The sequence below is a fragment of the Vitis riparia genome, chromosome 14 (assembly GCF_004353265.1).
Source record: "Vitis riparia cultivar Riparia Gloire de Montpellier isolate 1030 chromosome 14, EGFV_Vit.rip_1.0, whole genome shotgun sequence".
Classification (NCBI taxonomy): Eukaryota; Viridiplantae; Streptophyta; class Magnoliopsida; order Vitales; family Vitaceae; genus Vitis; species Vitis riparia.
The window spans coordinates 28658268-28686212 of record NC_048444.1 but is presented as its reverse complement, the minus strand read 5'-3'; the positions used below and the strand labels follow the sequence as shown (position 1 = coordinate 28686212).

At 35.6% G+C, this 27945-nt stretch overlaps 4 protein-coding genes across 12 annotated transcripts; 1 reads left to right on the top strand and 3 right to left on the bottom strand.

The window, feature by feature from the left end:
• Positions 1-60: 60 nt before the first annotated feature.
• On the top strand, positions 61-3325 carry LOC117931250 (pentatricopeptide repeat-containing protein At5g16420, mitochondrial). Of its 3 annotated transcripts, none has more exons than XM_034852186.1 (2): positions 61-2423; positions 2687-3325. In XM_034852186.1, exon 1 carries the CDS (start codon positions 76-78, stop codon positions 1834-1836), a length of 1761 nt encoding a protein of 586 aa, XP_034708077.1. In that variant the 5' UTR covers positions 61-75; the 3' UTR covers positions 1837-2423; positions 2687-3325. The 3 variants fall into 3 exon arrangements, with proteins under 3 accessions (XP_034708077.1, XP_034708075.1, XP_034708076.1); XM_034852184.1 differs by having other exon boundaries at positions 2677-3325; XM_034852185.1 differs by having other exon boundaries at positions 2664-3325.
• A 2854-nt stretch (positions 3326-6179) lies between these two features.
• On the bottom strand, positions 6180-7361 carry LOC117929802. Its single transcript, XM_034850214.1, has one exon. It carries the CDS (start codon positions 7301-7303, stop codon positions 6302-6304), a length of 1002 nt encoding a protein of 333 aa, XP_034706105.1. The 5' UTR covers positions 7304-7361; the 3' UTR covers positions 6180-6301.
• A 2629-nt stretch (positions 7362-9990) lies between these two features.
• On the bottom strand, positions 9991-16051 carry LOC117930790. 6 transcript variants are annotated; one of them, XM_034851520.1, is made up of 8 exons: positions 15938-16051; positions 15490-15843; positions 14897-15068; positions 14543-14601; positions 12682-14439; positions 11323-11488; positions 11117-11164; positions 9991-10962 (listed from the first exon to the last, which is right to left on the bottom strand). In XM_034851520.1, exons 3-8 carry the CDS (start codon positions 14997-14999, stop codon positions 10289-10291), a joined length of 2808 nt encoding a protein of 935 aa, XP_034707411.1. In that variant the 5' UTR covers positions 15000-15068; positions 15490-15843; positions 15938-16051; the 3' UTR covers positions 9991-10288. The 6 variants fall into 6 exon arrangements, with proteins under 6 accessions (XP_034707411.1, XP_034707412.1, XP_034707414.1 ...); XM_034851521.1 differs by having other exon boundaries at positions 15941-16051; XM_034851523.1 differs by lacking the exon at positions 15938-16051 and having other exon boundaries at positions 15490-15610; positions 15759-15931.
• A 2505-nt stretch (positions 16052-18556) lies between these two features.
• Positions 18557-25155, bottom strand: LOC117929622 (ATP-dependent DNA helicase Q-like 1). 2 transcript variants are annotated; one of them, XR_004653782.1, is made up of 11 exons: positions 25018-25155; positions 23250-23647; positions 22676-22936; positions 22096-22259; positions 21662-21758; positions 21495-21538; positions 20234-20348; positions 19795-20148; positions 19129-19353; positions 18781-19012; positions 18557-18691 (listed from the first exon to the last, which is right to left on the bottom strand). XR_004653782.1 is itself a non-coding variant. In XM_034849971.1 (10 exons), the coding sequence occupies exons 1-10, from the start codon at positions 25130-25132 to the stop codon at positions 18908-18910; spliced, it is 1878 nt and encodes a 625-aa protein (XP_034705862.1). In that variant the 5' UTR covers positions 25133-25155; the 3' UTR covers positions 18557-18907. The 2 variants fall into 2 exon arrangements, 1 of the variants encoding a protein (XP_034705862.1); XM_034849971.1 differs by having other exon boundaries at positions 18557-19012.
• Between the last annotated feature and the right edge of the window lie 2790 nt (positions 25156-27945).

Below are 27945 nucleotides of genomic sequence, written 5' to 3'. Positions count from 1 at the left end.
ACTTCGGCTATAAGACAAATATCAAATATGTCAAGCTGAAAATTTGAGCAAATATAGCATTGTTCAATTACAAAAATGCCCTTTAATGAGCTTTTAAGTTTTAGCTCGCACTGCTGTGGGACAACGGCAGGAAGCAAGATGATGACAGTGTGCCACCGCCGAGTGCAGCAACCTTTCAAACCCCGTTCAACCTCCCTCTTCCACTACCACTCAATCTCCGCAGTCCGTTCTGCCTCCACCGCAGTTGGCGCCGCCGTGGATCCCTTCACCGACCACCCATCGCATCACCACCTCGCCGCCGTGGACTCTAAGTCCACCCTTCTCAAATCCTACACCGTCACTCCCCCAATCAAACCCTGGCCCCAACGCCTCTCCCCCAAACGGGTCGTTTCGATGATCAGCCGCCAGCAAAACCTCGACCTCGCCCTCCAAATCTTCGACCACGCCGGAAAATTCCACCGCAATTTCGCCCACAATTACGAAACCTACCTCGCCATGATCGAAAAGCTCTCCAAAGCTCGCGCCTTTGAGCCCATGGAAACCCTAATATCCCAGTTACACAAATCCCAAATCAAATGCGGCGAAAACCTATTCATCACCGTCATTCGCAACTACGGCTTCGCGGGTCGACCCAAGCTCGCAATCCGAACCTTCCTGCGGATCCCAAGCTTCGGTCTCCAACCCTCGGTGAGGTCCTTCAACACTCTCTTGAACACCTTGGTTCAGAATAAACGGTTCGATTTAGTTCATTTGATGTTCAAGAACTGTAGAAAAAAGTTTGGTATTGTTCCTAACGTGTTTACATGCAACATACTTGTGAAAGCCCTCTGCAAGAAGAATGATATCGATGCGGCAATTAGGGTTTTAGAGGAAATGCCTGCTATGGGGTTTATCCCAAATGTGGTTACTTATACTACAATTTTAGGTGGGTATGTTTCAAAAGGCGACATGGTTGGTGCCAGGAGGGTTTTTGGGGAGATTTTGGACAGAGGGTGGGTGCCTGATCCCACAACCTATACCATTTTGATGGATGGGTATTGTAAAAAAGGGAGGTTTATGGATGCTGTGAAGGTAATGGACGAAATGGAGGAGAATAGGGTTGAACCAAATGATGTAACCTATGGGGTTATAATTGAAGCATATTGTAAAGAGAAGAAGTCGGGGGAAGTCCTTAATCTGCTTGATGACATGCTTGAGAAGAAATATATACCAAGTTCGGCTCTTTGTTGTAGGGTCATTGATATGTTGTGTGAAGAGGGGAAGGTTGAGGTTGCTTGTGAGCTGTGGAAGAAGCTCTTGAAGAAGAATTGCACTCCCGATAATGCGATTACTAGCACACTTATACATTGGCTCTGCAAGGAGGGTAAGGTTTGGGAGGCAAGAAAGCTATTTGATGAGTTTGAGAAGGGTTCGATCCCAAGTACTTTGACGTATAATGCACTTATTGCTGGAATGTGCGAGGGAGGGGAGTTGCCAGAGGCGGCGAGGTTGTGGGACAACATGGTGGAGAAGGGGTGTGTTCCTAATGCTTTTACTTATAACATGTTGATTAAGGGCTTTTGTAAAGTTGGTAATGCAAGGGAGGGAATTAGAGTTATGGAGGAGATGTTGGATAACGGGTGTTTGCCGAATAAGGCGACGTATGCTATTTTGCTAGAGGGGCTCTACGGATTGGGATTGGAAGGAGAAGTTACAAATGTTCTTTCAATGGCAAGCTCAAGAGGAGGAGTTGATGCTGAATGTTGGGGTGTTTTTCTCGCCAAGTTTGTTAATGGTGGCAATATCGATGTTGAGGGAGCTAAAATTGATAGAATATTAGTTGAGAGTGCTGCTTAGGGATTCATCTATGGGCTTTAACATAGAGTTATGGAGGAGATGTTGGATAATGGGTTTTTGTCGAATAAGTCCAACATATTCCATCTTTACTAGAAGGCCTCTGCGAATCGGGACTGGAAGCAGAAGTCACAAATGTTGTTTCAATGGCAAGTTCAAGAGGAGGAGTTGGTCCTGATTCTTGGGGTTGTTTTTCTAAGCAAGGTTGTTAGCAATCTGGATGTTGGAGGGAGCTATAATTGATAAAATATTACTGGAGAGTGCTGGTTGGGGATTCATCTATGGGATTATGTTAAGAGCCCAGATCTTCCTATATACTTATTTTCGGGAATAGTGGACACAGGATTGCCAATATCCTGTGAATTGATGTAAACCCTTTTAGTTTTCAGACTACTAATATTGAAAATTGCCCAAACAGGATCAGTTGTGAAGTTCTTTTTCTCTGTTGTCATGGAGAAACCAGTCAAGTACTTGTGGTTGGGGGAACATGTGTGAACTGGGGCTGTGTTCCTTCCAAAACTCTCCTTGCTGTGAGTGGGCGGATGCGGGAGCTTCAGGATGAGCATCACATGAAGGCTTTTGGTTTACAGGTGAATATCCTTAAGATGATAATTTGAATAATATATCATGCTTCTTTGCTTCTCAAACTTGGTTTTGATTCTGATCAGATAAACCTCTCATAGTTTGTGTAGTTTTGATGAATTAGAGCTTAGCTTATAATTTGTTTTGTCCTTGCTTAATTTGTTCATGCACTCTGCTTTTGGGTTGTTACATTTTGTTCGAATTTGTATGCATCAACTTCAGTCATGAGATACGATGATGTTTTGAAGATTCTGATGATAGGTTGCTGCAGCTGGGTATGATAGGCAAGGAGTAGCTGATCATGCAAATAATCTTGCCTCAAAAATCAGAAGTAACTTGACCAATTCATTGAAGGGTCTTGGAGTTGTTATACTTGAAGGTGTTGGCACAATTTTGGTACATTCGTTACTGTCTAAGTTCTCAACATAGTATTACATTTCGACAACACTCATTCAATCAGAGACTCCAAGAAGCTGCCTGTCTTCTTAAGAGGATCCATCCACAAAGAATTATTACATCTTGGTTCCAAGTGCTACAAATTTTCTGATAATTGTTTCCTCATTTTTCGGTTATTTTCTCTGATAGAATTGCACTCTAATGTTAGAGCTCAGGCTGCAGTTCTGTTTGTTCCCTTTTTATTTTTTTCATAGGACTACTGTTGAGGTTTTGTCATGGAGATACATAGATACAACCCCAACGGCAATAGATGGTAGACATGAGTTTTTACTCAACTGAAATCTTTGGGCAACCTTCCTTTTCAGACCAAAGGAGAAAGAAACCCAAAATGGTGACCAATTTTTCCCCTTTTTTCTTTTTATTCTTTAGCTACGGGATTGTAATTTGTTAGATTTTGTCAATAAGAATTTTAATTAAATAAAAATCTTCTTTTCTTACTGTGTTCGAGGAAAAACATTAGTCTCCTTTTTTTCTGAACCCCAATAAATCACATTGAGAGATGTGGAACCCATGATTAGAGGTGTCCAATGGCCCAGCATGGCCTGATATTGATTGGGCCATTATCGGCCAACGTACAAGACCAGCATGACCCACTTAAAAATCATGCCGGACCGTTCTGGTCCATGCAAGGCAGATAGGTGGTTCGACACGACCCATAAGTCCACGGGCTAATCGTGTTGGACCACTTATTTGCCTTGCATGGGCCGGCTTGGCCCTGCACGTTGGCCCATAATGGCCCAGTCAATATCGGCCCGTGCTAGGCCATTGGACACCTCTAGCTTTAGATGCTGCCGAGTGCCTTAGAGGTGTACCCACACCCTAGGGTTGGCCCAAGTGAGACTGTGAGACTACCAACCCTTCCTTAGATAGCATTACGAGCCATTTCTAATGTGCTAAGCTATGAAACAAAGTATGTTTCCACCCACACAATGGATTTTTTTTTTTTAATCATAGAAAATTTGGAAAAATATCTTATCACTTGGAAAATTATTATTAATCTTCCCACATCCAATTTTTGTTGTGTCAAACCAAACCAAGCTACTATTTTCGTGTGTGGGTAATGGTAGCTTGGTTTGAGATATAAAGGATTTAGTAACTAAATAAATAATTAACTTTAATACCTTGTTGCATTCATGCTACTCACCCTCTACTATCAAGTTTCTACTTATGTGCATCTTTGGATGTCGCAACCCCTGCCATGCGAAGGTTTCCCAAGTGACAACATCTTTGCTTGAGTTTAGGTATGCTTTGAGCCATGTGAGCACAAGGTGCCACTAGACATGCCAACATCGTACATTTCATGTCTAAGGTGATATCAGTTATCCCAAGGGAAAAAAAAAAAAACAATTAACTAGGATGCCTAAAAATAGAACAAGGGAATGAAAGAGAAAAAAAATATATTTATATATATATATATATATATATAATTATATTATTTATTTATTTTATTCAAAATATAAAAAGCAGATAATGGAAGAAACTTTAACTTTTGTTAATCTTTCAATTATATTATATTAGTAAGTTTATCATCTTTGATGAATTATTGAAGTATTTTTAGATGTTAAAATTTGAATTTAGAGTTTGGATTTTAACCTTTTATTTTAAAATATGATTTATATTTTGTATCTTTCATACAAGTATTTTATTTATTAGGAAATTTCCTTTTACACTTTTTATTTGATAACTCAGTGAAAATCTTTACATCTATTGGTAAATGAATGCACCCAACCAACACAGGTCCTATCATTTTCAATTTTGGTGTTTTCTTAAAAGAAAAAAGAAGAAAAGAAAAGAGAGAGAGAGAGAGAGAACAAAAAGTTATTATTTTCCCAACAAATTTTACAAACATGTTCATAATAGAGGGTGTGTACAATGGAATCTTCATAGAGTGTCCCAAGGGGTTACTCTTCATAACTCATCTCATCTTAATGATTCCTGGGAAAATGCAGAAACTGGATCCCAAGTCCTTGAATAATAATGAAGATGGGACCATGATTCTCAATTTCCACAAACTTCCACAGGCTTAAATTCAAACTTTCACAGGCTAAAGTTGAGACACCCACAACAGCTTTATGGAGTTGGGGCCTCATATGCCTTCATTCCATAATTATTGCCTCTTCCCACCCTCCTTTATACCTCATAACAAATCCCCAAAAAAGAAATACCTTCATTGGTGGGGAAAGAGAAAAAAAAAAAAAATTAACCTCATTCCCCTCTACCAAAAGTCCTTCCATTTTCCTTCTATAAAGAAAATGTGATCATAAGTGATAGCCCTTCATTTCCTCTTAAAAATAGACATGGAAATCCTCTGCAGTATCACATAATCATGCCATACTTTTTGATACCATGCAATATCAAGGAATGACCTCCAAAAGGGCTATCATCAATTCATGTAAAGGCTATTATTGGGAGGATAAGGCCATCAAAATGGATACCATTTGGGCATTTTTCCTTCTTTTATTTCTTATTTTTAATATCCATTCATGTAAAAAATGAAAAGAACCTGAAGAAAAGAACCCAAAAAGGAGATGATGATCTGATTTGATTGCAAATACATCCATAAATCTAGTCATTGTCTCTCAACATCAAACTCCTTTATGTCAATTTCTAGGTGACACCCATGACCCATTACACGCACATAAACGCAGATAACAAACACCCAATGGCAGCAACCCCATATGCAAAATATGGTGACAAAGCTTTTCAATACCCGGAAGGGCAAAAACCCCAAGTGTGAACAAAGGGGCTGGTGGGGGGACAGACCCATATGTTTTGTGAAACCCCAACAACCATCCCCATGCAATTTGCAATTGGGGTTGAAGTTTACAGGGTACCCATTTGGAAATTGTGGGCCATTTGGATGGTATTATTGGCTTAATAAATCCAAATTATGGTACCATCCAAACAATGATGGAATCAGAGGAATTGATCCTATTTGTACAAATTGAGTCCCTATTGGCTATTACATATTTCTAATCAAATACAAACTTTCTGCAAGCTGTCACCACTTGGGACAAAGAGGGCTTTGATTGGACTTTTCAGTCAGGGGTTCATCATAATTTTCATGGAGAAGTTAACTAACAAAATTTGTACAACAATGGAAAATCCTCTCCACAATCTAATGAAAAATCCCTATTTTTCATTTTATTTTTCTCTCTGTTCTTTTCTTCATGTTTTTCCTTAAATTTTCTGGCCAACCAAACATAATATATCTATGAATTCATAAAAAAATAATATTAATATATTAAAACAAAAAATTACATGCCTATCTCTTGAAGAACTTCAAGAGATCATGAACAAATAGCGCATGATACAAACATTATAATTTGATAAAAACACTTATGTTAATTAAGATATAGACCCACAAGAAGGAAAGGAAAAAAAATCTATACAGTATGCATGGGAAAATTTGAAACCCCAGGAAAAGGGATTACCTGGAAGAAACTGGGTTCAAAGCCCTAGCTAAACCATAACCCCTATGGCTGAATCCTAAGCACCCCAACAACCCTTGTTTGTAAGGCAAGAAAGTCCTCTTCCTCAGCTCCTCCGCCTGTGCTCTCTTCGCCGTGTAATGCACCTCCCCCGGTGACGCTGATGCCACTCTCCTCTTCCCTGCCGGCACCGCCGGAGATTCCTTTCTCGCAGCTGACTTCTTTGGCTTTACGTGAGTGAACGACCACGATTTGTGGCTGTGTGTGTGGCTGTTGCTGCTGCCTTCGCTTTTGCTTCTGTAGAGGAAGTCCTTGAGGAATATCCATCGTTTCGATGACCGGTTGCTTGAGGACGAGAACGACGCCGTTTCGGTGTTTTTGGTCGCTGAAACGGGGTCGTTTTTGTGCTCTTCGTCGTGGTCGTTCCAGTGGTGCGGCGGCGACTGTCTGAGAGGAGACAGGGATCTGGTCCTCCGCCGGAGGGATCGAGCGCGGAGTCTTGGATCTCTACCGCGGTCGCCGTCTCCGTCGTCGGTTTCAGTGTCGGTGTCCGGCAGCGGAGCCAGCGGCTGCGGCCTCTGCAGGTGCGTGGAGAGCTTCATAGGCCGGATCTGGCCGTTGAGGAAGAGCTCGTCCGCGGATATCATCGTCGACGTCGCCGCCGCGGAGTCCCCGTAGCAGGCGAGCCGTGCGGAGAATTCGAACTCGGCGTCGGTGGACGACGAGGCTGCGGTGAAAGTTGACGGCGACGGCATTGCGCAGAGTGCGAAGTGCATGGGGCTCGCCGGAGCGCTGTAGAAGAACCCACCGCTTCCAGAGCCGCGTCCTGGGCTGGAGGGAGCACTGACGTAGGGGGTGGAGCAAGAGCTGTCGATGTCGTCACAAGTTTGGGATTCGTGGTAAACGGACATCTCTCCATTGCTAAGGTTTTGAAGCTCTGGTGTTGAGTTTGAAGTGGGGCTTGGGTTTTGAGCATCATTGGCTGCTGTTTCGGTAGCCATCTTCTTCTGGTGTTTGGGAAGTGAGAAAACGGGAGGAAAGTAGGAGGGAAAATGAAGAGTAGGAGTGGATGCGTTGAAGCCCCCTTGAAGCCAAGGTATGCTTATATATCGTCAAAGCCATTGCCTTTTATTTATTTATTTATTTTATTATTCATTATTCATGCAATTAACAATTACTTAATAATAATAATAATTATTATTATTATTATTATTAATTAAAAATAAAAATAATACAAAATTCAATAAGGTTAAATTTAGCATCTTTCCTCGAAGCTTACATTTTACTTACGTACCAAGTTATTTTATATTTGAATTAAATTTTTTTAAAATTATGAATTTCAACCTTTTACTCAAAAAACAAAATTAAAATTATTTATGATAAGATGTAAGTCACATTCCATTTAAGTCTTTGACTTATAACGCTTTTTGGGATGTCACCTATATAAAAAACTTTCCATAAAAAATTTATTAATGATTAGATACAAATAAAAAATTATAAAAAAAATGTTAAAAATAATAATTTTTCATTTTTTTTTTCGTATTTTCCTTTAATTTTTTCAAGAATAAAATAAAGCCTAAAATATTTATAATTAATAAATAATAATAATTTGATCAAGATATAAATAAAATTGAGGTAAAAATAATACTTATGGTAGTGTAGGATGATCCTAATAAAAATTCAAATTATAAAAAAATAAAATAAAATAAAATACTAATTCAATTGAAAATACAAAAATAACCTTAACACCTTAAAAAATTAGGGCAAGTTGTGACTTGTGACATAAAAAGCATTAAAAGGTGGGGAACATTGAGAGAAGAGTAGGGGATAGAGGTGGGAAAATGGGAAAGTGAAATGGACCTTCTAATTATGATCCTCTGTGGTGCCACCCCACCATTCTCCTGTTCTTCCACATCCCAACCTTGATTTTAGTATAATCATGTGGTGTTGAATCTGTTGATATAAGGAGTAGGTACACCTTGGGAGGACCCAAGTGGATGATCCTCCATAGGATCCTAGCTTTAGGGCAGCTAGTTCTAGGGTTAGGGTATGATTCTTTAATTAATAATAGGATCATAATAGCAATGGAGTCCTAAATATAATAATGGGAAAATCAGAATAAAGTCTTACATTCTCATAATTTAATTGGATATGTTAGAGTACAGTGTCTCTTTCTTTTCATATTTTATTTTTCCTAGGAAAATTAAAAAGAAAAAGAAAATCTTGAGCCTCAACTTTCTTGGTGGTGAGAAAATGGGAGAGCCAATGTACTATTCATAGATGAAGGTTTTTAATTTTGAAAAAAATGGGAATCTGATCCCAATTGCTGTTTAAATATTTACCCATTTGGGTTCTAACCCTACCTCAAAAAAATTAAGTTTAAAAGTCATTTTTTGTGGACTTAATTCTTAAATTACTTTTTCATTTACTAAATCATGTGTAAAATGTTTTTAAACAAAAAATTTAATTAAAAATTACAACTTCCTAACTTGTTTGATAATGATTTCAAGAAATTACTTTTAACTTTTATATTACTCGAAAATTTTAAAATATGTTTCCCAGATGAAGTATTGAAAAAAAACGTTTTTTAATTTTTGAAATATCATAGTATCGCTCTTAAGTTCGAGGATGTATCACTTGAATGATGATATTGAATGTTATAAAATAATTAATTCATTCTTACCGACAATAATTAGTTTAAAAAAAAAATTAAAACCCAATCCCAAAATTAGAATTACAATACTATTATTTTTAAGTCTAGATATGACTTTAGTATTTCAAACAAACGAGATGATCAAAACTCAATCTAAGAATTATAATTACAAGTCAATTGTAACTACGGTGAACAAATTGATTTCTACGAACATTAATGATACACTCATTTCTCCATGAGTAGGGAATGGGGTTAAGATTTTTCAATAAATTAAAAGAAATTTATCTTTGAGGCAAAGGTCAAAGAACTCAAAGCACAACAAAATTGTGGGACAACCGACCAAGAATAGGAAAGGAGGAAAAATGTGATGGAAAATAATCACATGACTTTGTTTGTTTGCATTGATTTCTCTTGAGATAAGCATGTGGTATGTTTCACAATATAGTAGTACTATACAACCCCATTCCTTGTGCTTTCCCTTCCCCCTTCCCATCAATCTTATTAAATCAATCTCAAACTACCGGCCACACTCCAATTTCACGTGGATTATCCAAGTTAGTCAATTTTGCGATAATTAAATGAGATCTAATTCAAAAATTTTGGTAACATTTTTATCTGTATCCACCTACTTCTTTTAGATGACCAATGATGAAATTATGTGATTAAGACATGGTTTAAACAAAAATGTCTCTCGAAGTGTCATATCAATGTGAGAATATTTTAAAATGGTATTTTAATCAATGCCTACTAAAGGTATATCATCAATATTAATTCGTATTTTTATTTAATTTTTATATTTTTGTACTTTGATTTTATTTATTCATATTCTTGTTTAATTGTTTAGGTTTTACCAATAAATATTTGGTATATATTGATTCCATACCTTAAATATGATATGTGTGCATCATATAGCAACCTAGTAAGATGTAGGGTTTTGGGTACAAGAAAGTTAGGTAGTACAAGTTGTACAATGATGATGTGATTTAAGAACTAGCAATGGTAGGGTGATTTAAACACGCTACTAGGATCAAATCATTATCACCATCACCATCTTCATCACCTCCACCATCACATCAGAGCTTACAAACAAATAAATGAAAAACTAAGAACATGAAATTGAGTTTGATATCATGTTAAGTTACCTTCCTAAGAGTCCTAAAAGGTGAAGCTGAGACTCACAGGGAAAAATATGAACACACTGGGAGATTTGCTTACTTTAGAGTAGAATATTTCCTTTTTCTACCAGAAAGAAACTAATACAAATCCATCATGTGAAGAGTTCACCTCGATTACATTGGAGTTGAAATAAAAGAAGACAGTTTTTGAAAGGGGTTTAGAATGAAAATAAATCATCAACCAGTTCATCAACCAAAGAAGTTATTATGATGTTCTCAATCTCTACACCCTCTTCAAATGCTTCAAACTCAAAATCAAGCCATTTCCCATACTGGGTGCTCATGTCCTTGTCCACAAGCTCATCCACCATGAATTCTCCCATGCTTCTCCAACTCAAAATCTCATTGTATAATTCCTCTGCCAACCACCCCTTCCTCTCAATCAATGTCGCCCATTTAGCCCATGCTTTGCGGCTTCCACCGAAAAGCTGCCCACATCTCAGATCTAGGAATTCACCCATGTAGTCAAACAAAACCTTTCGCCCAAGCTTGGAGGACTCTTCTCCATTTCGCTCTGATCTGGGTTCTTGATTCTCCAACTGATCAAAGAGATTGGGGGTGATGAACTTGTGGGTATGACCCGACGCAAAATCCTCCAGTGTCAACTCTGCCTTACAGAGTATCTCTCTCATGTATTCTAGTTCCCAGTTCAGTGATTCCTTGAAATCTGTCAAATGGGATGTTGAAGCCTTATTCCTAGTGTTCATATGAAGGATGGATACGGAAGAGGCTGAATCAGATAACTCTGCTTCACCTTCAGCCAATTGGGATTTACTTCTGGAGGTCCAACTGTCCACTTCATCGGTTTCAGCCAATGAACACTGCTCACTACCTGAAAATATAGCATATAGTGTTTGAGAATAGTTCTGTGATCAGATGATGCATTTGTAAACAGATATGATTATAATAATCCCAATCATTCACAAAATTGTGAAATATTCCAAGCAATCCCAGAATGGTACCATGTTTTTCTAATAACATATTACCTCTCCTATGATGCATTTCTTCATCCTCATTCCAATCCATACTTGATTCTATTATAAATGAAAACCCAACATGAAAATGAGTCATTGGGTTCTAAACTATAATTTAGTTATCAAACATCACAGAATGATTTTCTATATGCAAGTTATCAGTATGGTCTCATATACGAAAGAAGAAAATAAACAAATATAGGATGCAGTGATTTTACCATTCACGCTATAACTGTTTCTGCTATCTGGGGAGTTGCAAGTTATATTCGAAAAAGAGGATTCAAGGCTTAAGACCGGGCTAGGATGTTGACCAGAAAGTCCATTTCCCATTTCATTATTGTTGCTGTTACCACTAAGCTCTTCCATTCCTTCAGATACATGGACCTGTAAGCAAATTTGAGTGGAATGCTTAGTATTTTGTAAACAAATCTCATCAGAAATTATGGAAGATTCAAACAGGAATTAGTATAACATGGCTTTTATGAATTAAAAAAGTGAGATGCATTTTCAAACATCGGAAAAGAATATTTTGGTCATACTCAGATATTTTTATCCAAATTACCACATATGTGAGCATGGATTGGTGCTCTGCGTCTGCTGCTAAAAATCATTTATCACTGATAATTACACTTAGGAAAACAAAAAGTGTGGGTTGCCAAAGAGCTCCATATTCTACAACCCAACAACACCTCGTTACTACTGCTTGGACTCTGGCTACATGAATCCTTTTCTGAAGTGTAGACTGCATTTTTATTGGTGGGCATTATACTGCTAATGCATCAAGATACCTTTCCCTTGCAATGGCTGCCTAGCTAGCAGCATTAGCCCCAAAACCCCCGACACAAGGATGCAGCCCCTTAACTTGTATCGGGCTTTTTCCAGTTTGGAAAATTCTGTGACATGGGTTCCATGGTTATTTTCCTGTCCTATTCAACATGGAATACTCTTAGCAGTACATGCGTGTATTTGGTCATCTACACTAAACACCACCCAGATAACAAACAGGGTGTGCTATTCTAAGGGAATACAGATTGCAACTCCTAAAAGCATCAACAATCAGCACTCTCTTTTCATACTATTCAACATTCATTCAATATGGCATTACAATGTAGATGAAATGCTGGATTTGATTATGTGCCCAATCAAAGATTAGAATCAAGGACTTCAAATTCCCTCAAATAACATTGCAAAAGTCCCATTCAGAACTAAATTGTAAAACCATTCACTGCCTCGAGGGAATTGCACAACAAATTGAACCAAGGAGGAATCAGTAGCGACCTAAGTACTCTATTACATGGAGAGCTTAAAGACCTCACCAGATTCTTATAAATTAATAGTGTGAACAGAGACAGAAAATGAAGAAAAGTAATGATACAGACTGATTCATTCAGTACTTGTATAGAAAACCATGACTATTTCCATATTTATTGTTGTCAAAAGAGACACGAACCACATTACCGTTTGGAATCAACTAAAATCAGAACTGCCTAGTAAGATGATAAATGATCTAAACTTTCTAAAAATATGATGGTGAACTCCTCACCTTCAAATGAAAAAGCATAAAATAAGGAAATTACCTGCCACTTCTGGTTTGCTTGGAGACCACCAACTGAAGAGAAATCAAAGTAATGTGGACCATCTGATTTATCCTCATGTAGGTCAGGTAATAACCTACTGGTGTGTTTTGTTGAAGTGGGCGCTACCACATTAACCCTCAAATCTGAATCTTGCAACCTGGATGTAGAACTAGCAGCAGTCCCCGGTGCGAACAGATCAGAGTGGGACGACCCAACTCTAAATGTTAGTTCCCTAAGCTTTTGCTCCAAAAGAACACCCAAGGAATCAGCACCAATTACATTCAGCCCCAGAGAAGATATAGATGAATTTTTTGAGCCATGTGCATCATTTTCATCATTAGAATCAATATTAAATTGGTATTTTGCTTCCATGACTTGATCAGAGGACATGGATCCAGGAATTGGTTTTTTCATGGGAGATGTGAATGTAAATGAAACAACATCCATCCCTTTTTTAATGTTATCGCCCCCCCAATCCGTGCCCCCTTCAACTGCCACATTACATTTTATAGACTTCACATCTTTGTTGGTCAATACACTATCAGCAATGCTTCCTTCAAAACAAATATTCCCATCAACAGACAGTTTCTTCCGAGAAGCATTCTTTGTTTTAGATAATGAAGATTCCTTTCTAATATCATTTGCCACAGAGCCCATTTTCTTGGATCCAGCTTCAGTGTTTATAACTACTTTATTTACAGTCTTACTTGGCCCAAAAGAACCATTCATGGATGGAGCTTTTTTGGATTTCTGATTGGAGACTGCAGTTTTGGAAGTCAAAACATCCCTAGTAGATCCACCATTTTGCTTCTGGTTATTCTGCTTAAGCGCATTGGAAGTCCTGTTTGTAGAGGTTCTCTTCAGCATATTCTTTTGCATACTTGGCTGGCTCTTGGAAGACTGGCCTGACTTAACTTCAGTATGTTCCTTAGGGTTCATAGAACTCCTGTTACTGGAGGAAGGTCCTTCTTTTCTCTGAATGGTGACCTTTGCTTGTTCTGCAAGTGAAACTGATTTTCCCTTTTTCTTCATGCTGTCAGAATTACGTTTTACCAAATCCTTAGAATTATTGAGCGATGGTGTGTCTTCTGATCCATTGAATCTCTTGCCATTAATCTGCCCGTTCATACGCTTAACATCAGTAGACTGCTTGGGTCTTTGGAGCCTTGATGATTTCTGTGCAGCTTCCATTTTCTCTTTCAAATCTCTAATTCTCAAGGGAACTGACGATGACCCAACGGATGGAACTTTACGCTTGGGGGTTGCATGAGGACCTGGCTCAATAATCTTTGCAGCTGCCTCCATTACGTAAGTTGCATTCTTCGTAGGGATGAACCCAGGGCTCTTGATAGGAGACAACAGCTTATGGTGGGTAACCGGGATTGATTTAGCTGATTTTGGAGGCAACATTTCAGTTTGAAACCTTTCAATTGGCCGCCTCTGAACCCTCCGTGGCCTTGATTCCACAGGGCTCACACGATCCCCCTCTAATTTATTGGGCATGTTGTTGTAGCTCATAGAATGATGCTCACTAAGAAAGCCCTTGTAATGAACATCTTTAAGAGAGCAAGTGTCGAGCGATGAAGAAGAACAAGGCTCACAAACACCTGACGTTGGCAAGGAATCTAATCCCATGAGTCTAGCAACAACCCCGGGGGCCCTAGTTTCATAACCATCATCACCACTAACTGATGAAGCATAATTGTAATCACTACTTCCTTTAATGCTTGAACTTGCTCCATTCTCATCCACCTCTTCCTGGAAATATGGTAGAAGAAGAAAATTAGTTATAATTTAGTCATGAAATAAATAAATAAAAAGAGCAAAAAAAAAAAAGGAGTCGCAAGAGAGGAATTTCCACCTGAGAAGGCCGTAGAGCCCCTAGATTCTCAACCCTTTCTTTTCCTTGCCCCAATTCCTCTACAGTCAAAATGGCAGTACTTGTTAAATAAGTAAACAAAATACTGAGCTACAAAAAGAGACTAACCTAGATTTGATTGCTGGGAAAATGGATAAAAAGAGAAGAAAAGAGAAGAAAGTTCCAATTTTTAAGATTCCAGTAGTTGTTTCGTAGAAACAAAAATTCAACTCAAGATTTAAAGGTTTGATTTCCTTTAGGTCTGTCATTGTCCAACAACCAAATGGAGCCTGCCCATAAAAGATGAAAACCAAACAAACATATTCAGAATCAAAATCAACAAGAATAGAAAATTACCAAATAACTCAGAATTGTTCAAGAACAGCTTCTTGCGAGATTTTCGATTCCAATCAAACATGTGAAAAAAGCCTCCCCTTGAACCTCGTTTCTCAACCTCCATTTTCTCCTTCACAAACCAGAATCACTTTAACATTCACAGCAAAATAGAAGGATAATGTGGAAACCCCATCTGCAATGTACACAAGATTTTGTCAATCTCTGGCTAATAAATTTATAATGAATTCCCAGCAGCTGAACCTCTCTAAACAAGCATAAAATAAGGAGCCCAACTTGATTCAGCAAAGGCTTAATCCAAACCACATGGGTTCAAAACCGTTCCATTACACGAATCTTTCTTTCGACATTCAACACTATCTGGAGCCATTTCCTCCATTAGATCAGTAACAGTAAGGTCGTTTTCCACTGCCTCTATCCACATCCATAAAATTTAGGATCTACAATGGAAATTAATCCAAACCTACATTGCTCTTTTTCTGATGGGTATATTGCCCATACAGCTTATTCAGCCTCAAGTTTCAGAAACCCTGTTTGGCTGCTGAGAAAATATAAAAACAAAACTAATCAAGTTTTAAATTGTAATATCCACCTACCTCACTACAACTAGTTAACATAGTTGAGTAGAAATGTCAATTTCCTTCTTGAAACCAGATCAGAGAAGACCCATAACAACCCAAAATTTCCAATCTCCCTTCTTTCCCCCCATTTTCTCAGCTACCAAACAACAAGAACATGTAAAGTCAAACCACCCAAATCCCACCTTTCACCGAGCATTGCACACACAAAAACAACTTCACCCAAATGGATACCCTTCAAAATCAACCCAAAAACCAAAAAAAAATAGTCATTCCAACAATCTCACCAGAAAATGCCCATCTGCAGACCCCCAAAATTCAAAACTCCAAGCTCCACTAGCTCCTTCTTCAGAAGTGGAAGATCTAGAATGCCTAAGAAAACAATGTATGATTAGGGTTTGAAGATTGGAGTAAGAAGAAGAAGAGGTAGATAGAAAGAAGACAAAGACAAAATGCTGAAACTGACCACCTGTGAGGGGGGGAAAATGCAGAAAATTGCACTAAATCATATATAGATACATGTATAAAAAAGAGAGATAGTGGGTAAAAAAGAATAAGGAACTTTGAAGAGCTGAGTGTGTGTCAGCATAAGCAATTGAATAAAGGGAAAATATGTGTAGTTGAGACAAGATCAAATAGGATTGGAAGTGGGGTTGTGGTCCTACCTTATAAATCAAGCAACAATTATTTATCCAAATATATACATATTGATGTATATAATTTGGGTTTTATTTGCTAAAGTTTTTAAATCCAGTCTTCAAAAATTAGTTTTGAATAAAACCTAATTTATTTTCTAAAAAAAATAAAAATAATTTCAAAACAAATTCTTAAAAAACCATTTCTCTTTTACATCTCATGTTTTCTTAGAAAATTACTCTTTTCTTCTCTTCATGTTTTCTTAGAAAATTACAAGTATTGATATTTTAATATCAGTAATTAAAATTTAATATATAATTAAAATTATTAATAAAAATAAGTGATATTATATATCCAAGCTTTAATATTAAAACCTCAAGAAAAATATTAAGAAAAATATTATATATATATATATATATATATATATATATATATATATATATATATATATATATATGTTTGGTTTATCGTCAAAATACAAGAAAATCAAATTATAATTAAAATTAATTATAAATTTATGTATTTTAAAATTATTTAATTTACATATTAAAAATAAATTTAAAGAAATGGAGAAAAAAATAATTTATTAACTTTATATATATTTTATTTTTCAATTTTTTATTTTTCTCCTAATTTACATGAATTAAATTACCTTAATTTTAAGCAAAGTTATAAAACATAGTTAATAATGGATTATTTTAACAAAAAGGAAATATTTTCATTATTAATTTAGAAAGAAAGAAAAACATTTATCTTATTAAACATGACTTGATCTCTTCTTGGTACCCATGTTTGAGTAAAAATATGAAGAAAAATAAAAAATTAAATTAAATATTTTTATATATATTTTTAAGTTTATTTTATATATAAATATTAAATAATTTAATTTTAAAATATATAACCTTTTAATTAATTTTAATTATATTTGATTTTCATTATCATAAAATCATTTTTATTTATTTTTTTCCCTTTTAATCAAGTATAACATTAAAGATATTTGTCGGCATTATTTGACTTAAAAAAGGCATTATTTGACTTAAAAACCGCATTAATACAAATCATGTAAAATGAGTTCTTCAATAGTTATTGCCTAATGTCCCATCAAACTCACTCAATAATCTCTTCTTCTTTTTTTCTTTCATTCTTTTTTTGGGTTTGAAGAATTTGTTATATGAAAAGAGGTTATTTTTAGAATACATTAGAAATGTTTTAAACTAATTTTTATTAAATATCTTGAGAAATAATTGAAAATATGGAGAACATTTTAAAATTTTACGGTATCTATGAATGATTAATTAATTCCCGACGGATAAGTCAAAGAATAATGTTTATTATATCTGAATTTTTTTATTCCTAAAACAATATTAACAACCGTTTTTTAAAATTGCACCAAAAAATTTAATAAGAAGTTTTCAAACAGAAACTTATATTTCCTCCTTTGAAAAATAAAACCACATAAAATAAAAATTAAAAAAAATAATAATCCTTTTATTACTTTTTTCTTTTCTATTATTTTTTCCATTGAACAGATATTGTGTACTTGACCACTCCAAGAGGCCTAACTTCCAGGAAATTAAGCACCAGTGAAAGTGGGCTCACCCACCATGTTCATGGTTGGAAGATTGCCACAAGGGTCAAGAATGTGATTACACATTTTAATCATGCACTTTTGTTCTTTTGTTTCTTTACATATATTTACTTTATCCAGTTTTGTTTTGAATCGAAATATCAATTCCAAAAAAGACAATGGCCCATGGGCCCTATGGACTTCAAAAAAAAAAAAAGAAAGAAATAGTCATTTTCATTAAGCAGATAATTTTTTTTTAAATTATTATTATTTTTTATTTCTATTTTTGAATTGCGGGCATCATTTCATATCATGCAAAATTCTGTGGGGTCAGTAGGGAGTTTTGTGACATGAGCCACATGCATGTGCCCAAAGGACTAGTGCTAATCACAACCACCACTGCAATTTCCCAATTGCATGTGCCTCTCCAAGCACAAAAAATACAAATAAATCAATAAAATAAATGAAAATGTTGTTCAATAATAATCTCAGTGGGTTCATAGATCCAGCTTCATCAAAATGACCCCAGACCTTGGGTGGTTGGTTGGCAGTGTGTTATTATTAGACATCCTTAAAAGTCAAAGGAGATAACATGCCTTGTCATTGTCCCTACATTAAATATGTGGGCAGTATGAAAAACAATAAATAAACCCATTTTTAAATAATAACACTAAGAAAAATTTCTAACCAAGATTTAATATATGATCTCAATCATTGATAATAAAAAAAAGTGATCAAATTTTAGTTTCTTGCTACCATTTTTTGTACCTGAATCACACTTTTCATATCTAATAGTTTTAGATTTGAAAGTTGTTCAATATCAAAGACTAATTCTAATATTATATTTTAGGGTTTGATTTGTTCATGAAATATTGATTCTTAAAATAAAAAATAATAGGTTTTTTGAATGGGGCCAATAATGTCAACAATTTATACTCACATATTCCACAAGAGGAGGATTTATACATGGTGCATGGTACAAGAACAAAAGAGGTGATAGAGAATGTTGTCAGTCTCCTACAAAATTGAATGTGAAAATGACTATGGCTTGGGTAACTGAAGAGGGTAAAAATATAACTACCAACAAGAAGACTCAATCAGCTTACCTCAAGCCAGACTATTTTCTTGCATCTTTTCCCAGCAGACAAACACCATTTTTGGCCTTCTCACTGCCTCTGGTTTTGGTTGTACAGGTTGAGACCGTCTTTAGGGCTCTCATGAAAAAGGATGGAACTAAGTTTTGAGACAGTTATCACAAGGGTTACAGCCGTTCTTGCAGGCTTTTCTGTCTAAGGATTCTCCAAAATGTTCAAGCAAGGTTTGTCTCCTACACTCGGTCTGAAAGAATTTCACAGAAAACACTAGTGAAGCGAAGATATGACCCGAAGAAGATATTATCTGGAAAGGACAGCAGGCTAATGTAAGAGTACTAATTGAAACGAAAATGGACTTACCTTGAGTTCACAGTACTGCTGCATCTTACGAGCTTGAGTCATCGCCTCCTTGAAGGTTTCACTTTTGCATCCATGCCCATTTCGTAACATGCATACAACCCGACTGAAATCCTTCTTCTGGTACAGAGCCATGCACACTGCAGGAAGGTCATCTCTTCCTGCCCTCCCAGATTCTTGATAATAGTTTTCGATTGATTTGGACATTGTATTATGGATAACAAAACGCTAAGGACACAAAACAAGGAAAAAAAAAAATCAATTCCAAGCCCAAAAAAAGAATGAAAATCATAAATTAAGTTCTAACTGACAAAATAAAATAAAATCACATGCAGGCCTGAGGAACCATTTCATTTCTATTTCAATAGACAGATATTATTCCCACATCAAATCTTAAAGGAAAAAGGTCACTCCTCTAGCAGCCATTATAATGACCAACATAAGCAATGTGAAGGTAAATATTGTAAAGGAACAAGTTTCTAACAATATGACTGCTGTAGTCAATTGCAAGTACATTAGGAATCAATCACCTACCAGAGGACACATCGTCTTCCTGAAGATAAGAGAATGTCCTTCCAGTAGGGTCAGGAAGAACATGCAAACAACCACAGCATTATCCAATAATTTCTATAGGAGAATCAAAGAAAACAGAGTTTTATCAGGACTCACAACATTTGGCTTGTTGATTCCCATCCCAAAGGCAATAGTCGCACATATGATGTGAACCTTCCCTGTATGCCACTTCTTTTGAACATCAATTCTTTGGCGAGCTGATAATCCAGCATGGTAGTATACTGTCTTAATCTTGCATTTCCCATTCAAAAACTTTGATACCTCTGCACATTCACTTTTTGAAAGGCAGTATACAATTCCACACAAATTTTTGAAACGATCCTTTAGTAGTTGTCCAAGCTGCTTCAGTGGCTCCTTGGTCTTACCAATCACTTCATACTTTAAGTTGGATCTATCAAAGCTTGTCTCAAGGACAAGAGCATGGGGGATTCTTAAAGAATTTAAGATGTCCTGCAGAAGATCTATTGAGATAAGGAAAACATGAATTGCCATAACACCATCCAGAAAGAAATATCAGTTGCTGTAATAATGTTACCTTGCGGACAGGTTGTGTTGCAGTGGCAGTTAATGCCATCACTGGAACATCAGGAAAATTCTGTTTGAGACATCCTAATTCCCTATAATCTGGACGGAAATCATGTCCCCATTGACTGTGAAGTATAACCAGAATAAGCAGGAATAAATAATAAACTGTGGAATTCTCTTGCTAGAATATGTTAAACAGTTAAGAATCTCAGATGGATCTTATGTAAGCCAATGCCTTGTTCACAACCATTTCTATGAAGTTTTTCAAACTCTTTTAACAGTTCCAAGTTTACTCAACATTTACATTAAGAGTCTGTCACAGGATTGTAAAATGTGTATTCGAACTAATCCTAACATAAATATTGGGAATACTTAATAAGATTCAGCCATCAGAGCACAACTACAGAATAATTCAGAATAACGATTGCAAAAGATGCTCCCTTCCCACTCACCCCATTCCTCCACCACCCCCCCAGCCTGCTATATTACTTTTCCCCACTCACTTCATTGTAGCATTTCACCCCAATCAAACCCAACAATCTGTATTCACCACAGCTTCATGATTTTTCAACAATGCTTTTGTGATTAATTCCAGGATTTTGCCATTTTCCTATAACCCAAAGTTTAACTGCAACCAGAATCTATCACAATGCACCCACCCTGCAAACAAACTTTGGATGAACCAATGTCACCAGGTACATGGACCATTGTAGTATGCAGAATGAGAATCAGGGGGGTACACTTGATTGGAACACGACAAGCCACTTTCAATAGCCTCATTATTTTTCTTTTTGACAAATAAAAGAATGTTAACAAAACGTTACTATTAAAATGATTTTTCTATTCCATGAGGCTGCAGCCCAGCATTTTTATAGCCTATTAGGCTTTTGAGTAATGCATTTTTTACAATTTTCCTACAACAATAAGTAAAATAAGGAGGAACAGGGAGAAATTTTAGCATTACAGAAAAAAATGTTGATGCACTCTGCATGTTGATGGAATCTGGATTGCAGTTCCCTGGGGGATTAGCATTTTCTAATTATCCTGCTCAGAGCTACAGGCGAGGTCAAACTTCCAGAATTCAGTTCATATTTTTTCAATAAAAGTATGCAGTCAGCAAGAATTCTGAAAGATCAGCTTGATTTTTTAGAATGGACTTCTGTCTACTCTATCTCCTACAATTGGTTGCTAGACAGAGGAAGCCCATAGCCATTAATACTTGGTTAAGTAATCCATCACAGAATCTAAAAAAAAAAAAAAAATTCACATACCTGACACAGTGTGCCTCATCAACAACAAAGCCAGCTAATTGTCCCTGCAATTAATGTGGTCAGCCTTCTCTTACTCAGAACTATGTCCAATTCTAGCTGTAATTTCAAAAAGCTACTACTAGTAAAAATGGAGCCAATATATTAAGATGGAAACCCTAAAAGCTCACCTTCCAATGCAAGGATTTTAGGATCTCAAAGAATGTAGAGTTTCCAGCAATTCTCTCAGGAGTTACATACAAGAGCTTGCAAGATGGTTTATCTTTCCTGAAGATTAGAAAACAAAAACTAAATGTGAGATTGAATTGTTCGAGCAATGCACAGTGAGCAGTAATACCAAAATTTTAAAAGTTGATAGGTTATTGCTTTGTTGCATTGATAACATTTTGTTTTTGAAACACACTTCAAAAGAAAGCAAAAGGTAACAATTCTGAAAGCAAATACCAGGAAATAACAATCTCACATGTAACCCCCCATAAACAACTTGTAGAGATATTATCAAGCAAAATTTCTTGTAGAGAGTTGTTTTTCCACAAAAAAAAAAAAAAAAAAAAAAAAAAGGCAATCCCCATAGACCAAAGCATACAGAAAATAATGTTCTTACCTTAGCTCTTTGAGGACAGCTGCTGCTTGGGATGCAGTTTGTTGCGAACTCAAAAAGGTTGCTGGTATTCCAAAATTGAGGTTCAGTGTGATTATCTGATCCTGAATGAGTGAAAGTAAGGGAGATACAACGACTGTAACACCTGGTTGCAGAGTAGCTGGAAGCTACACAAACCATACAGTGATATAAATCAGAATAATGAAATAAGTCAGCTGTCCAATAGTCAACTAATTAAGAAACATCAATAGTTCAAACGCCAATTGTTTTAGGTTAAAGACTCACAAGTTTTTTAAATAAAACGTAAAATAGTTTTAATATTGACTTTGTATGCTGATGCTAGTTTGAAACATAAATAAAGCAATGCATAAAACAGTTACTGAGATTGGTGGCACACAAATCCTGATTAACTAGCCTAAGTCTTTTAATGTCCAATCGAAACCTTCACTGTAAAGAGACCCAATGGATGCCAGGCACACTGTCAATTCAGATGCAAACATAACTACTTTCAATTCAAGCCATGATGCTGCGTGTTCAAGTACCACTTGAAAGACGCTACAAATATAAGGACAAGAGATATAACCTGGTAACATAAACTTTTACCACCTCCAGTGGGCATAAGAACAAAGCAATCTCTCTTTGTCACAGTTGCTTTACAAGCCTGATGCTGAAGCGGTCGAAATGTCTGGTTGCCAAATATCACAACATTTGCCAGTTCAAAATCATCCAAATCCAGTAAGGCCTCATAACTGAGAGTCCCATTTTCATCTTCTGACATTTGGGAGCGTGCCCTTTTATTGGAAATCGATGAAACTGAACCTTGAATGACACTGATCTTGGAGTCCTTCAAAAGAAGGAAAAATGGAATAAAAACATCAATAAACTATAATGGTCTTGAACAATGTTAGGAACCAAGTACAGATTGTAAGCTTATTTCTTCTGTAGCTATATGTATCAGGTCACACAGACATCGATATGTGAGAGTCTTTATCACATATGCATGTGTTTTTTAAGAGTGTTTTGCTTAACAGCAAAAAAAATGGTTATTTCTCCGTTGGAAACCTGGTACTAGACACAAAAGAAACTGCAGAAGATGCATGATATTCACCATGTAGCGCATGTTGAGATTAGATAGTTTGATGCAAAAACACCCTTACCACAGATCTTGAAGCATGTTTGATTGAACTCTGGGTGAATGCACTACTGCTTCCATCTGGCCAAGAGAGGGGGGTTGGTGCAGCACCATTCTTGTCTAGAATTCTAAAACTTGAATCTTCACTGTCACTAGAAGAATCTAACTGTACAAAATTTTGATGCTTTTGAGGTTCATATGAATATTCTGTAGCATTGATATAGCCTTCTCTATAAATACCATAATCTGATCCATAACCATGAAGGACATCATTGTCAAACATGTCATTCAAAGTTCCACAAGCTTCTGTTTCAATAGCTTGTAAATCATCCCAATCTTCGCTATCTTCCACGGATTCAACAAGCGCTGCAAGAAAATCATCACCACAATGCTCCACGGTGATAAAATCTTGACCATCATCACCTTCCCACGAAGAGAAAGAAAATAAATAATGGCATAATATTGACAATACTAATTATCAGGAACTGAAAAAGCAATTTAATGGAAGTCATATATTCCACCCTTCTCAATTATCTAAAAGAAAAAACTTGTTTTAAATTTGTTTTCTTTTTCTTGATTTGTACACCTTGAAAGACACAGTTTACATAGAAGTAATGCAGGATAATTTAAAAAACCTAAATTCCAGTACTCCAACATAAAATATTAATGGCAGAGAAATCTTTAAGTTGCTTAGTATAAAAAACAATTTCCTCATAGAAGCTGGAAATCCTCAAAATCGTTGGAAAGATAAAATTTCTGAAGCTTGTTTCCCACTTTTTGCTGGAGGAATCAACCTATTTAGGGCTCACTTTATTCCATCATCACAACCTGCAACTTAATGTTCTACCTAGAGAGAGCAACTACTGTTAGTCTAGCTTGTGCTTCCAAGGACCTGACTACATACATGGAAACAGTATTCTCACTCTTTTATTCACATGAGAATCAAACTCTCCACCAATTGGGCAACTCAAATCCTTGTAAAGATCGAAAACACCCACTCCTATCTTTGTTCCCATGCATTATTCTCTGACAGAGGAGCCACAAATGGTGGTTATGATCCCTGCCTCAAAACCAGTGATCCCCCATTTGGGTGCTGAGAAATTGTGGCACAAGAAAACTACAAACCTCGAATCTTATAATACACAGTTCAACACCAAATTTTCTCTTCTCTTCCAACAATTTCTCCACAAACCAAAGGAACATGGAGTTAAAAAAACATCAATTCAAAAATTCGTAACCAATAGACCGACCTTTTCTTATATATATTAATCAATGGCATTCATATATATCAGAAATATATACTCATGCGGCTTTAAATTAAAACGTTAAGATAAACACTCCTAGTGGTTCATTTTGCGTTTGGCAGGTAAGAAAATGTAGGAAAAGGAAAGAAACTTGGAATCTCAAACTTTCGTTATCCAACAGAAGCCCCGCCAAACCTACATTTTCATCCTCCGCTTGGTTGCCGAGAAAACGCGAGAAAATAAAGAAACTAAAAACTTCGACTATCACATTTTCATTACTTGGAAACCCAGACCAAAAACCTCCACAGAACTAATTTCGGGTAAGTACCCTAGCTCACGCTCCCCTTGGTTTCCGAGAAAACGCAGGAAAACACCGCAAATTTGATCGTTAACTTTTCATTACATGAGATCCAACGAAACAAAACCTCCACCCAAACACGCAAACAGGCCAGTTCTTTACTTTTTGTTTCATTCTTTTCCCACACTTTCACGGCAACCAAACAGAGGATTAGAGAAAAAAAATACTAGGATTTGTATGGCAATGAGTACCGTAGAGATGGACCAAACGATCCAAACATTTCATTGCAGATTCTTCATCGAATCCGAAATCGAGGGCTAGGCTCAGCAGCCGAGCTTTTTCCATCTCTAGATCGTGACCGTCCATTCTGATTACTGATGAAGGACTCTCCCGCGCTTCAACACAATTGTGGAACTCAACGTTGGCTTATATATACATATCACAGACCTTTAAAAAAGCTACTACTAAACGACATCGTTTTAAGTTTTGGGCAATTTGCAGCCAATGGATTGCTTAGACTCGAAGGTCTACTAGGGTTAGTGTATGTGTATATGCAATAATTAATTAATTAATTAATTAATTAAAAATAATAAAATAATTTTCCACTTTGTGAATTTAATTATTCTTGTATTTTTATTTGAAAAATAACATATTTTAAACATAAACGTAATTTATCATTTCAAATATTCACATAAAGTTTTGAAAGAAATTGTTATTTTTTCGAGAAAAATATAAAAATATTTATATCAAAATAAGATAAAAAAAGATTGAGGGCTAAATATAAAATTTTGGATTTTTAATTACCTTTTTAATCTAATCATACCTATAAACAACAAATAAAATTCTACATCAATTGAAAAATAATAGTTATTGTTCTAAATCATATTATTATGCATATAAATGATTGAAAATAGAAGATTAAAGTCCGACTTTGATATACTTCTTATATTTTAATTTAAAAATAAAATAAAACTTCTATTCAAAATAGTATAAAATTATCTTATATTCTTGAAAAAAAATCATTTTTTTTTTTTAATTTTAGAAAGTATTTTCAAGTATTACTTTTTTTTTATATATAAAAAAATCATATTCTTAAATAAATTGTCTAGTTTTTAAAAATAAAAAATGTATCAAAGATTAATTGAGTTTAACATGTTCAATTCTGATTTTAAAAAAATAGTTAAGACACGTTTGTGAAAAATGATTAAGAGTTCTATTGTAATAGTTTTCACTCACCGGAATAACATTACATTCAAATAATAAAATTGTATTCACTTCAAATATATTGATTTGATGTTAATAATAATTCTTATTACCGCTTCAAACTAAGCCAATATATAAAATTTATTTTTTTATAGCTTCTAGCTATTTAAAAAATATAAAAATTATTTATATATGGTTGAAACTTGAGCGGGTTGTTCGAGTGATCCCAATCTGAATAAAAAAATAATCGGTCCAAGCTCAATCCATTAAAAAATAGTTATAAATATTTATAATATAACAAAATAATTTGATTACGAGATTTGTATTATACATAGTAATTTAAATGAATAAATAGTAATAAAAATATACAAAATCTACCTTATATCAATGACACAACAAAGATTCAAAAATTACCTTCGGACCAACTTGTATTGAATCATTGATAACATGTTATTAAAAGAGAATACATATAGAAAAATTGAGGAAATGGGGAAAAAATTAGAGGGGAATTTTCTTCCTTAGGGTGTAATATAGAAAAATGAAGGAAATTAGAAAAATAATTAGAGTGAAATTTTCTTGCTCGAGGTATCATTTGTATAATGGATGGAAAGTTTTTTTATGGTTATGTTTGGTTCTCGAAAAATACTAAGGAAAGAAAAAAAATGCAAAGTAAAATGATTTTTTCGTGGATTTCATTAAAAACAAGACCTTACCAGCTTGACCTAATAGGACGAGCACCTTTCCAACCCGAAAGCTTCTTGCTGAATTTCTCTGTAACTTAATTCCAAAGTTCATCTCTTCATCTTCCCAGCATACCCTTCCGAAAGAAAGGAATTGGCTATTGAACAGCCAAACATATTCCGGCCGGCCCTCGTAATGGGGATGGAGGATGAAGGAAGGTCATATGAAAAATATAAAAGAAAATCAAACATAATTGAAACTAATTAAAAATTTATGTATTTTTAAATTATTTAATTTTTATATTGATGGATTAAAATAAATTTAAAGTAACAAAAATAATAATTTATCAACTTTTAATCTATTTTTTATTTTCCTTCACTTTTTCTTTCCTTATACTTTTTTTTTTGTATTTTCTTTCCCTTGCATTTTTCCTCTAATCTTTTGGGAACCAAACATAGCCTATAGGTTTTATAAATGAATTCCTTTTAATACTCATACTTAAAACTAGTAAATGAAATTCCATTAAATAAATTTCATTTCATTTATCGCTCCTTATTGTGATAGTCATTTACCACCCTAATTTTAGCCACCAAAATAGATATTTCCTTTATTAACAAAATTTCATTCCACGTATCCGCAATTGATTTAAAACCACTAAAGATAACCAACCTTTAAATTTTAGAAATCACTTAATTAACCACCAACATCTCAATTATCCCAAAAATGGAAAAGCCCACCTAATTAACAATTACTTCCAAAAAAAAGGGGGGAAAGAATGAAACACCATCAAAACGACATCGTTCAACTGAAAATCTAAGAGAACATGAAACAAAGAGAAGGTTGAAGAGAAGGAAATACATATGAAGGCATGAAGAGAACCCATAATTTACAAAGGGTAAAATCAAACATCCCATGCGACAAACTATTTCCTTTTTTCCATTTTTTTTTTTTTTTTTTGTTCTCTTTCATAATGGAATCAAGGAATCAACCCCACCAAAGACCATCTCCTTTTCTCTCCCCCCCCTTTTTTTTGGGTTTGTATCACTCACTTTCTCTTCAATACCCATGTATAATCCGAGAACACTTGCGCTTAATCCAACGCATCCCTTTCTTGAAAGAGGACTTCACCTTACCCTCAACGCCGTATAACTTGTACTTGGCCACCCTCTGCCTCCGTTTCACGTCTGGGTCGTCCAGCCACGCCTTGGAAGACGTCGTTTTCTTCACCCTCACCTCCCGGTACCCAAGCTCCTCCTGCTGCGGTTGAGAGCGGGTGATGCCGTACGCCCTGCCGT